This window comes from Megalops cyprinoides, chromosome 13 (assembly GCF_013368585.1).
Source record: "Megalops cyprinoides isolate fMegCyp1 chromosome 13, fMegCyp1.pri, whole genome shotgun sequence".
Lineage (NCBI taxonomy): Eukaryota > Metazoa > Chordata > Actinopteri > Elopiformes > Megalopidae > Megalops > Megalops cyprinoides.
This window is the reverse complement of record NC_050595.1, coordinates 9,745,646-9,757,989: the sequence shown is the minus strand read 5'-3', so window position 1 is coordinate 9,757,989 and position 12,344 is coordinate 9,745,646. Positions and strand designations below refer to the sequence as shown.

The following is a 12,344-nucleotide window of genomic DNA, read 5'->3' as shown; positions in this document are numbered from 1 at the left end:
CATAATATCTGTTCTATTAAATTTAAGTGTGGAAGATTTTCAGTCCGTATGTGTTAGCTTTGGTACATTAAATCTTGTGAAGTGTTTTTCACAGTAGGCATTTTAGACTGTCCCCTGAGTGCAGATTTCATGATGCTCTTTGCGTTCTGTAGCATTCGATGAAATGTCATTCATTTTAATATGAGTCAGTGAAAACCGCAGTTACTCAAATCATTTTCTAAACTTCTATACCTGTTACCTCCGTTTTGTAGACTTTGTTTTACTGAAGTGCGGTTAAAAATGCAAAGATGTTTTTTTTTGTTTGTTTTTTTTTTTTTGCACTGCTGGTATATGGGAATTGTGTGGAAATGGGCGCTTCCTGGCTTCTCATTCGACAAAGGTTTAAGAAAAAGTAACCTTGGTTAATCCTGGTTTGGTCACACTGAGAATTGGGTTGGAGGGTGAGCCACAGGGACTGCTTTGAGCCCTGGGTGAGATGTACCTGGGAGGTCATGGTAACGCAACAAAAAACCACCATGATGAGGCTTAGCTGAAGCCGAGCTAGTGTAAACATGGCATTTGTGTGCTTGCAGAAGTGCAGTGTTTGATGTCGATTGAGTTACAGGAGCGATACTCCACCTGCTTTGAATTTGTACATATGGTCTTTTCAGGTAAGTCATGCCCACATTAGAGTTCAGATTAATGTAAATTTGCCCTACAGCCCTACAGTGTCACTGTCCAAGAGTGGGAGACATACAGACTTTTTTTTTTTTGGGGGGGGGGGGGGGGGGGGGGTTGGTGGTGGTTAGATTTTAAGACAAGATTTCTTGGTGTAAGATAAGTTTTGGTTTTACTTCCATTTCACACAGAAACATGCCCTAAAAAGTCAAGATTTTTCTAAAACTTGAACAGTTTGCTAGAATGTTTAGCTTGACTTTTTAGTTGGGTATACTTCACTCTTTCCAATTTCTGTACACAAAGGCTCTCGCTGTATGATGTGTATAACAACACAAACCCTGGCTATCCACCACAAAGTAGGCCGATTAGTCAGATAGCTGGTGTCATATTCTGTTGCCGAGCGCGCATTGCCAGTTTCTGTTGCATTTGGACTGTGTGGCTAGGTGATGAAGGGCTGAAAAATGATATGAATGAAAGATAAAAGCTCTGATTCAGCCTTTCCAAAACATAAACCATGGCCCACCCAGTATTGAAAATGTACGTCACGATTGCATAACCCACAGAGCCAGTATGTGAACGTTAAACTTCCTGTTTCTTATCCCCAACAAAGGACACGTGCGACAAAAACCCTGTTTCAGCACGGAGAAGAGATTAGAGCTTGTTATGTGAGGAACAGGGTGCAAAGTTTGGTGTGATCTCTGCTTTTCATCAAATGTCTTCAGCTTTTTTTTTTCTTCTTCAAGAGGTCACACCCGCAAAAAGGGAGTCAGTCATGACTAAGCTGACAGTTTGTTTCGATATTGCTCAGAGTCTACAAAGAGAAGCTGAACAGCTTTACCCCCCCCCCCCAAAAAAAAAACATCAGTTGTTTATACATGTTTAAACCATTTGAAGAAGATATGTCTATCTTTAAAAAAAAAGAGAAAAACGTTTTGTACACAGCTACTTCCATCTAACCTGAGCTAGTTGACCTGATTGTCCAGACCCTTGGTTTTGGGTGTCATTGGCTCAGCACAGTAGAGGTGTTCATTGAGGGCTAAAACATGCCCCTGTGGATGGCTCACAACAGCTGCAGAAACACGGACATGGCCCTCCGCTGTGCCGACGTCACTCTGTCAACACAGATACAAAACAGCAGGTTTCAACTCGCCACGGCCAGCTTTATTGCCCTTACAGGTTTTGTGCTGTGTTGCCGAAAAAGATAAGTGTATTTGGTTCTAGGTATTCTAAAGGAAGTTTCACTTAGATTGGCTGATGAGGCTGGTTTCCCATGGTAACATCCATCTCTAAACCCGCCCCCCCCCCCCCCCCCCCCCCCAAACTCCTCACCCGAGATTGTGTGGTCAGTTAAGGTCTTATTTGTTATTTACTGCTCTCACATACTGGTTCCTCATTGGTTAGGAGGTCAGAGATAGATGATGGTAATATCAGATCGGCCTGGTTCCTCCAGATTTTGTTGCAGCAAGGAGTAACACAAAAAGTCTCTTTCACTAAGTGTATGTAAAGATGACTTGATGAAAATTATCAATACTGTCCTTACAGTTGATCATTTCAAGTCACTTCAGTGGGGGGAAAACCTGCACTGTGGAAAGACTGTGGATAGACTTGTTCTGTCAACAGATGAAGGAAAAGAAAATTTTTAAAACTAGGAAAATCCAGGGCAAGTGCTTGGTTATTTGTACTTGTACTGTACCGAGCTTTTATAGGCCCAAGTCAGCCTTGAAAGGGCTCTTGACTGAATATGTACGTGGTACATCCAGCATAACACTTTCCATAGTTTTTTATTTCCAATGCAAAGTGACCAAAAACTTCATGCATTTTAAGCTTCAGTTCAAAATCCATGGTAAATTATAACTGCATAACAACATAAAGATGTTTTTTTTCCCCAGAGAACAGCTCTAGGGGCCCTTTAGCAATTCATGAAGTGATTGTAATTGTCACTCTTACCTTTTGGTTTGAACAGTGGCATTCATGCCATACGAACTAAAAACACACCTGTTTAAGTAAACTGCCATGGAATTCATGTTTATGTTTACAAATTTGTGCTTGCTGCATATTGTGTATGCTTACCATGAGACGCATTCAATCCAGAGGTGAGTTAGGCCCAGAGAAGAAGTAAGCAGGAGGGTGGAGTTGCACCACACCAGCGTGTGTCTTGAGGTCGAGGTAAGAAAAAGAAACCAACAACAAAGAGTTAAAAAGAGAAGTCCAGCATCTGCTGCCTTGTACTTGTTGATGACGCGACTATCATGTCCGCTGCGGGAAGTGTATGTGGTAACCGCAGGAAAAAGGCTGACGTGCCTTACAGCTAGAATGTTTTTTTTTTTTTTTTTTTTTTTTTTTTTTTCTGCTGAGAATTTCTTTAGTCCTATAACTGGGTCTTACGTGGTGGGTATGAGTGGAACTTTTTCTTGAATTGATATGTTTCTAGACGTTCATTCATTCTCCCCATAGTGCAGTACTGATGACCTGAAACACATCACTTTGCCATGTAACTGACTCAACAGTGTCATTAAGGTTTCAGATGGAACTGGAAAAAAAAACAAAACCCCACCGCACCTCATATGCAACCTGGGCTGTACCGCAGGGACATCTACAGCGGGAAGCTAACGGCCGCGAGCGATCCGTACACAGCGGTAATCATGTGAAACGGCAGGACGAGCTCGTCCGGAGCTTTAATGAGCATGTGCGATGCTGAGATTAGCCGCGTGTGTCTTACGTGGGGTCCCACGGCGCGCCCGCGCCAACATGTTTATCTCCGCTGATTGCTCTCGGTGGCAAAGGGCTTTCTCAGAAACAACGACAGTTGGCGCAGAGTGTCGAAATAGCTGTGGGGAAGATGGGTACTCAGCTGACTGTGCGTTACAGACCATAGGAAGTCGAGGGGCTATGCGTGCTTGCATGTGTTTATGCTGCAGACTCCACACCCTGACTGCAAGTTGAGAACATTTTTCACTCTCTGGCATGTACAGACTGTTTGATTGCACAATAAACAAAATGTTTAATTTATCAGAAAGGGTAAATACACTCTTCCAAACAGACACACACACACTAACCCATGTCTCTTCTCTCTCTCCCCCCCTCGCTCTCTCACTCTCTCTCTGTCTGTGTACACTGGCAAAATGGCACGATCATACAACAGTTTCAGCATTGTGATTCAAAAACGTACTTCTACCGCAGCTCGGCGCACTGTCGTCTCCATCTGTTTGCACACTATGTTATTTGTATTTGTACGGACAGCAAATAGCTCCAAGCACGCGAGCACATGGAGGGCAAACTGGCGGGTAGTTTCCTCATGACCCCGGGGCTCACATGACTCAAGCCCTTCTGTGAGAAAGATGTCTTAAACGCGGGCGTGAATCATTCACGAGCGTCTCCTGTCGCAAGACGTCGTGAGGTCGGTGTGCGAGAGACCGCGTGAAAACGGACGCGCGCGCGGACTCGGCCTCTTTACTTCTCAGAACGTCATGAAACGATTCCACATCCAAACTGCCAGAAGCGTGGCTCTTCGTCCACCGCCCTCGAACCCTCGGACTCTCCCACATTCACAGCCAGTGCAGCCTCCTCCCACCGGCGGGAGGAAGAGAGAGCTCTCTGTGTGTGTCTTGCGTGTGCGCTGGTAAGGGCACCGTTTCGTCCTGTTTGCGCTGGCACACTTGGAGACATTACTTTGCTGCACTGTTTGCGTCCTCTTGCTCATAACCTCGTGTCCGTCTGTCTTGCTCGCTTGAATTTGCGGAATTGTACGCATTCATGACTGGCATATGAACGTGTGCTCAGCTGTCTGAAACGCAGTTTGCGCGTTGCACAGGGTGGCATCTGGTTCAGAGCAGGGGTTTTGTCTTCACAGGTGAAACGGAGGCCTCAAATGTGTTTGTGGTTGCGTCGCGCTTGTGTTGTCAAGGCGTCGTTGGAGACGCCTTTTATCTTGCACAGCTCTACGAAATTTGAGTTTCCATTCCATTCTGAGTTTACCGTTCGTTGCTGTGACGGGGTGCTAGAGCTATATGGAAATGTGAGAATCTTTGTGTTTGTCTTGGTGTGATCAGCTGCACTGAGGTAATGACTTTCCTGAACATGGTGAATTTTCTCATTCAGTCTGGCTGTCTGTCTCTTTGTCTGTCACAAATGAGCATTTGCTCATCTCTTGCTTTCCTTGACAACGAAGCAGCATTGGGGGGAGGGGGGGGCATTGACCAGGGTTACTGTGGTAACTGTGCAGGATGTTGTTTCTATGACAACATGTGGTGGTGTTTTGAATGCTCTCATCTTCTGATATTCACAATTTAGCATTTCTGTTTTGTTTTGTTTTGTTAGGGTTGCAGCATTACTGGTGTGTGTGTGTGTGCGTGCCTGCATGCCTGCCTGCGTGTATGCATACAAGCTTAAGAGAGAGGGAGAGACACTTAAGGTTTACCCTGGTGCTCAATGTTTTAATCCACTTACAATGAGAAATCAAGATGGTGACACTTTTTTTTTTCTCCCCCCTCTTCCCTTCCTCTTGCCTCATCCATATTGTTTACCACAGAGCATCGTGAGCTATGGAGCCATGTGAAGCAAGAGGGAGGGCCAAGTCTGCTGTTTTGTGACAGAGTCAGAGACAGGATGGCTAGTCTGTAGCAGAGGGAGGGACGGGATTGGGTGTTGTGTAGCAGAGGGAGGGACAGGATTGGGTGTTGTGTAGCGGGGGGAGGGACGGGATTGGGTGTTGTGTAGTGGGGGGAGGGACGGGATTGAGTGTTGTGTAGCAGAGGCAGGGACGGAGGGGCTGTTGTCTCACGGGGGGTGACAGTGATGTTGTTGCTGTGTAGTAGGGGGAGAGACAGGGCTCTGCCTGTTTACTGTGGGCTGCATGTGACCTGTAGTAAATCAGCCAATGCTGGAGGTGAAAGCTGCCCATTATTCTTCTCCTTGAGGAGTTTAGACCAAGAATGAAAACTGCCAGAATGATTACAGATTATTTCAGTTAGGTTTTCTTAATCGAAAGAAATGAGCTACAAAGGGCACACACACATACACGTACATATATACGTATGTGTATGAGTGTGTGTATGTATGTATGTATGTCTACATATATACACACACTAACACACAGAGGAAGACAAGACATCTATCACATACAGAAGCTGTCAGATCAATATTATCATGCAGCTCATGGACTGGATAGTGGAAACGCATTGCTCAGGGGTGTAACAGTACCTTACAGTGGAGATAACAGACCCTGTGTGGTGTGTTCTGAATATTTGTTAATTTACTCAACACTGCAGTAATATGGCTCCAGTTTTCTCCACCATGACAGAGAAGTAAAGCAATAATGTTCAGATTTTGTGTATTGTAGGTTTGTCCCGCAGTTGTCTTAAGACTGAAGAGGTGTGTTATTGATCATGGTGTAGGCATTGCAGAGGTCCCTAGTTAATCTTTTTTTTTTTTTTTTTTTAAAGGAAAAAGACACATTGCAACAAAAGGAGTGATGTGCTGTTGTAGCAATTGAGATAGCAGTTTATTTTATTATTACTTCATATCACTGCAAAATCCTAAGCCTAAGTGGTTAGATAGAAGATAGAAGTCAACATCCATAAAAAGTCGTGTTCGGAGTGCTTTGGCTGAGCCAGTCTCATCAGGACCGGTGACACAGTTGGAGGGGTCAGGGGAGTGCTGGCCGAAGCGCTGTGGGGACGAGCAGAGCCGCTCGTGTGTTCTCAGCTTACAGCCACTGGCCGGCAGCTAGCGAGGGGCTCCACTCTCCATTTCGAAATCGGTGCCGCACAGATTCACTGAACCTCAAGTCATCTGGACGGGCCTTCCCGCTCGCCAAGCTCTCCAAATCACAGGCTGCTGTAAAGATCTGTGAATTTGCACAGAATCTGCATACCCATCACTCCAAGTAGTTTTTTTTCCTGGGTCCTATGCCAGGAAAAAGACGTGAGTAATTTTTGCCATGATGGCGTTAACCTAGAAAAAAAAACAGAAAACATAATGATTTATTTGGAACTCGCTGCTTCCAGCTGAACTGATTTTATCGGTAGGAACGCTGCCTTGTTGTAGTTAAAGTACCAGCTTTTTGCCCCCGTCCCAGAATTCATGTGAATTCATTCTTCAGCCCACAAGCCAAGGTTTCAAGACGCCGGTTTCAGTCTGACCAAGGTTCCCAGCGCGATGACGGTTCGGTTTTTATAGATACGCTGCCCAGATTACTTGAGATGCGTCACGGTGGTTTTGCTTTCCACTCCGTCATAACTAATCCCGTCAGTTTGAAAAGCAGCTAAGGGTTCATAGTTCGTCCAAATTTTAAACATTGATCCAAAACAAATGACCACTTGCGGTATTTTGCCTACCAACGCCAGCCTGGCTGTTGGTCACCAATTTTGTTTTACTTCCTGGCTTTTGTGCTGTGTGATGCTCTTAAACATAATATATTTGGAATGCATCCCATTGCGGTAATTCATTGTTTTTATTTCTTCTGAAACAGTTATTACCATGGTTACCCTCACCGAAAACAACTTATTCAATTATTAAAAAATGAAGGAAAAAAATTCATAAAAGTTCAGGAATGTTCTCAAGTTGACATCAGAATTGCTTGTTTTCAGGCTGTGTGTGTATGTGTGTGTGTGTGTGGACATGTAAATGTCAACGTGATTTCTCTCTCCTGTACGCACACGGTGCAGAGTGTGTTTGCTGTATAGCTGATGCGCACATATCATGTGGATACATGTCTATGTCGTCAGTGAGGACATCACTGTAACTGTAACACGTAATGTCTCTCTGTCCCCAGCCCACAGGGTACATGGAGACCGCTCTCTCCTACAGCACCATAGAGGACGTGCAGCTGCTGTCCTGGGACAACGCCCCGAAATACTGTCTGCAGCTCAGCTTTCCTGGGGGGACTGTCCTGCTGCAGGTTTGGGTGCCGCCCGGTTAGACATGCGTACACACAGAGGCTGACCTCACACACACACACACACACACACACACGCACACTCGCACATATGTCCACACACATTTCAACACAGATTCTGTGTGAGTGGTGTACACTTAAGTGACTGACCAACCCTGTATCTTATCTGAAAATCTCTCTTCCTTCCTCTCTCCCTATCTCTTTCTCTCTCCCTCTCCCTCTCTTTCTCACTCTCAGGCAGCCAACAGCTATCTGCGAGACCAGTGGTTTCACTCTCTGCAGTGGAAGGTAATACTTTCGTAATAGCCATTGGGGGCATTGTTTTTGCGTTTATTGTGGTTGAGCTTGTGCCGGGTGTTGACAGAGCAACGTGTGTGTGTGTGGGTTCAATGTGCCCACAGAAAAAGATCTACAAATACCGGAAGGTCCTGAATAACCCGAGCCGTTGGGAGGTGGCCCTGAAGGAGATCCGGGCCCTCGTGGACATGGCACTGACCTCTCCCCTGCAGGACGACTCCATCCACCAGGCCCCACTTCTCATCATCTCCACCCTGTTGGCTGAGGTATTGGGGTGGGAGGGGGTGTCAATGGAGGTGGAAGAAGGGGGTGTGGTCACACCTGTACTTAGGGGGCGGGGGATGGGGGCAGCAGTGTAGCGTAGTGGTAAGGAACAGGACTCGTAAGCAAAAGGTTGCTGGTTCAATTCCCCGCTGAGGCACTGCCGTTGTTCCCTTGGGGAAGGTACTTAATCTAGAATTGCCTCAATTAATATCCAGCTGTATAAATGGGTAACATGTAAAAAAAAAATCACCTGTGTAAGTCACTCTGGATAAGAGTGTTAGCTACATGTCAATAATGTAATGTAATGTAATATCAGTGTCCTTTTGATTGAGGTACAGTGTGGTGTAGCCACATCTGCAAATGACTGGCTTAGATATAGGGTATGTATGATGTCTGACACTGAGCTGTTGAGGGTCTTGTTTTTAATTCATGTATGTTTCACCTTCTTCTCTCTAGAATACCAATCTGAGTGCCCAGGAGCATGAGAACATTATTGTGGTGAGTGTGCATGAGTGTACATACATGTGTGTCTGTGTCAGTGCTCTCTTCTCGTCAGGATGATGGTGAATTTGTGTGAATCATATCCAGTAATCCTCACTTGACCGTGTGTCTGTCTGTCACCAGGCCATCGCCCCCTTGCTGGAGAATAACCACCCTCCCCCTGACCTGTGCGAATTCTTCTGCAAGGTAACCGTGACGAGGCCCACACCCATGTCACCTGCCACCTCAGCATCACCCTTTGTCCATGCGGTGGCAGAAGCAGTAGTAGTATTGACAATCCATTGCGTCATTAATATTGCTCGTATCAAGTGTGAGTAGTATTTGTTGGAAGTGTCGGAAGTTGAGGTTTCGTCATCGATCATTGTTTTCCCAGTTGGCTAACAGTGGGTGAGTCACCACATAGGGTCATACATTGACAGTTACGTCAAGATGATTATGCAATGTTTCGAGAACTGACCCTTCTCAAAATCTGTGATTTGTTCAGTTGCATGTATGACGTACATTTATCCCGTATTTCCATCTGCTCAGACACCAGTTCAGGAGAGTTGCATCGGCTCTAGACATTGTAGGTTTTTCAAAAAGTTCTTTCAAGGGCATTTTTTGTCTCCCTTGACTTATTTTCCAGAGCTATTTTTGGCATTTTGGGGGCATCTATTCCCCTGCCGTGCCATGCAAATAAAATAGGTTATAGCTGCAAATATCAGACAAGAGAACCACAGATATATTTTACCATGTGGCTACGCATATCTACTATGAATGAGCAGAAACATTAAGATTACTTTCAGGGTTAAGACTGACTCATAAAATCTTACACTTCAGTCATTCTCAGTGCTTTAACTGGTTCATCCACGTGCCTGATGTCAGAAAACTCAGTATAAGTACAGCAGGACTGGGACAAAATATTAAACTATCCATAGGTATCAATAACTTTCTGTGACGTGTAGCAAAATACACATATCAATATTTTTAAAAAGTCAAGATCTTAAGAATGTAACAATGACAGGTACCCAAACAGGCTGGTCATTGTATGTGTATACTAGAGTGTATCTAGCCCTGTTTCAAGCCTCATCTTGGGCATTCATAGGGTCTCAGCTTCTGCTATATATCCTGGTAACCATGCATTAAATTTAAAATACTTTTTATAACTAAAGGAACCTGTCAGCTCCAAAAGCTAATGACATTGAGTGTGAAAAAGCTTTTTATTTCAGAGATGTACTTTTTGGTGTGCAAGGGCGTCTCCTGTTGTGCAAGGGCAACGCAGAGTATTTTTCTGAGCTTTTGCCGAGGTTTGTCAACAAAATAAGGTCTTGTCTAAAACCAAAGAATGTGGATTCGCTTCTGTTCCTGCTCAAAAATAACCGTGCGCCAGCTAGCCCGCCTGTTTACGGTTCTGTTTGTTTATGACCCGCGCTTGCCACCGGCTTTTTCATTTCAGCACAGAATAAGTTTGCAGATGGTTAACGTAATGCTGGATTTTGTGACTTTTTACTTACAGCGCATTTCATTTTAATACCTTTTTCAAATATAAAAAATGCATATACCTGCCAATGGAGGTATGTGGAGATAGTTTGTATTATAAAGTTTATTGGACACATTGGATAGCTGGGCTTGGAAAATCACACTGGAACTGAAGTTCCTTTAAGGGTAATGTTACATTAATCTTCATTTAAAAAGAATGGGGAGTATGTACGTAGTTAAAGTTTTATTGACTATCTTCAGTGTTGCGCCATACCCATGCAAATACATACGAGCTAAACCTTGGATAACACTATGAACATTTATTAAAAAGAAATGCAGAAGGAATTGCCCTCCCAGTCTTAACTATTTGTATATAATTTAAATAATCTTACTGGTATAAAAAAAAATCATTAAAATAAAGAATTGCTGGTCCAAAGTTAGTTTAGGACCATAAAGTGTATTTATTGTACCTAATAAAACCTAAGTACTTTTTCTATCAGCAGGTTTCTGTCAAACAGTCTGGTATTGGGCTGTTTCAGTCCGATGAAATAGCCCAGACCATGTCCTCTGTATGTGTTTCCATCACTGGCTCCAGAATCCTTCTCCGCTGACGATTAATGGAATAGTAGATTAGTGGAACTCTAGTCTTCCTCATTACCTAAGGAGCTGAACTTATAACATACCAAATTATTTTTTACATGTTTTTTTTTTTTTATGGTACACAGCTCTGCTTTGAGGTGAGCGCTGCACCCGTTTCTCACCTGTAGATTTTCACGGTGTGTGTGTGTCCGTTTGTGTCCGCAGCACTGCAGAGAGCGTCCGCGCTCCATGGTCGTGATCGAAGTGTTCACCCCTGTGGTCCAGAGAATCCTCAAACACAACATGGTGAGTGTTCTTGCACTGAGCGCTCAGTGTTGAGAGTGAGTGCCCAGCAAGCAATGTTTAGGTTCAGTTTTCAGACCTGGTGTTGAGTCGCTGCTCTTTGGACTTGCTCTCTGTTTTTCATACTGTATCTCTCCATCTCTCTATCTCTCTGTCTCTCAGGATTTTGGGAAATGCCCTCGACTCCGTCTCTTCACCCAGGAGTACATCCTGGCCCTCAACGAGCTCAACGCTGGCATGGAGGTGGTCAAAAAGTTCGTACACAGGTGAGTGACATGGAGGCTAAACGCATTACGTTATATTCACTTAGCAGACGCTCTTATCCAGAGCAACTTCCAGCTCAAGAGAAGAGAAGTGTATGCGTTCAAGTTAAATGAGCAACAGTGTCAGACCAGGTTAACAACACTCCAACAGATGTAGTGAGTGTGAGTATAACAGTATTTAATTTACTACCATACATCAGTCACTAGATCACAGAATCCAAAACACATCATGATGTTGCATATAAAATAAATAGCAAGCAACACACAAACATCCATACCCACACTGTGTGTTACCACAGATATTCTATGATGACCAGATACTCAGCTCCAGCATTCCTTCCCTCCCCTGTCTAGGAGGTTTCCTTTGTCTGCATTCCTTGTTATGGATGAACTGTTTCAGACCACACCCCTTCACTAATGCTCATAACGAACCAGCTATGCATGTATAGTACCAGTCAAAAGTTTAGACACACTTTTCTTTCTGTTTCTTTCTATTTTTACCATTTCCACATTTTAGGATAATAGTAAAGACATCAAAACTATGAAACAACACAAATGGAATTATTATTATTGTAATGGAATTATTACTAGTTTTGATTTGTTTATAACAATAATATCTTATATTTTAGATTTCCTCTGAATAGCCCGAAATATTTTTAATTAATTCTTTGGAAAGGCAAATTCAATTAGGCAATTCATACATAGGCATCAACTTCGCAATTTATATTTGTCTGAGAAACACATTTCAAGCATTCATGCATATGTCTTTAGATCAAAATGTCTTTGAATGCGTGTTTCCCATTGTGTTAATCAGGTGCTTTTGACTGGTACTGAAGCTTCAGCAATGGCAGATACAGAATTTTAAATGTGATACGCATCAGGCTATCCGTACTGTCCAGGCCATGTGTAGAAAATCTGTGGCATCACTCTGGGTTTTCTTGTGCATGTGGGCTACACTGTGCGTCCAATTGCAGGCCACGTAATTCGTATCTTTGTGTCCCAGCATGCATGGGCCAACAGGACAGTGCCCGCACCCCCGCGTCCTTCCCAACCTGGTGGCCGTCTGCCTGGCTGCCATCTACTCCTGCTACGAGGAATTCATCAACAGGTGAGTCTCTCCACGCAGC

At 44.0% G+C, this 12,344-nt stretch overlaps 1 protein-coding gene across 1 annotated transcript in view; it reads left to right on the top strand.

Annotated features, from left to right (window-relative positions):
- LOC118787896 (c-Maf inducing protein) overlaps nucleotides 1-12,344 on the top strand; it is a 32,972-nt gene that overhangs the window by 8,964 nt on the left and 11,664 nt on the right. The window contains exons 2-9 of the mRNA XM_036543651.1: nucleotides 7,430-7,555; nucleotides 7,790-7,840; nucleotides 7,954-8,115; nucleotides 8,570-8,611; nucleotides 8,738-8,800; nucleotides 10,877-10,957; nucleotides 11,117-11,220; nucleotides 12,221-12,325. Coding sequence (XP_036399544.1) covers nucleotides 7,430-7,555; nucleotides 7,790-7,840; nucleotides 7,954-8,115; nucleotides 8,570-8,611; nucleotides 8,738-8,800; nucleotides 10,877-10,957; nucleotides 11,117-11,220; nucleotides 12,221-12,325 — 734 coding nt within the window. The remainder of the gene's footprint in view (nucleotides 1-7,429; nucleotides 7,556-7,789; nucleotides 7,841-7,953; nucleotides 8,116-8,569; nucleotides 8,612-8,737; nucleotides 8,801-10,876; nucleotides 10,958-11,116; nucleotides 11,221-12,220; nucleotides 12,326-12,344) is intronic.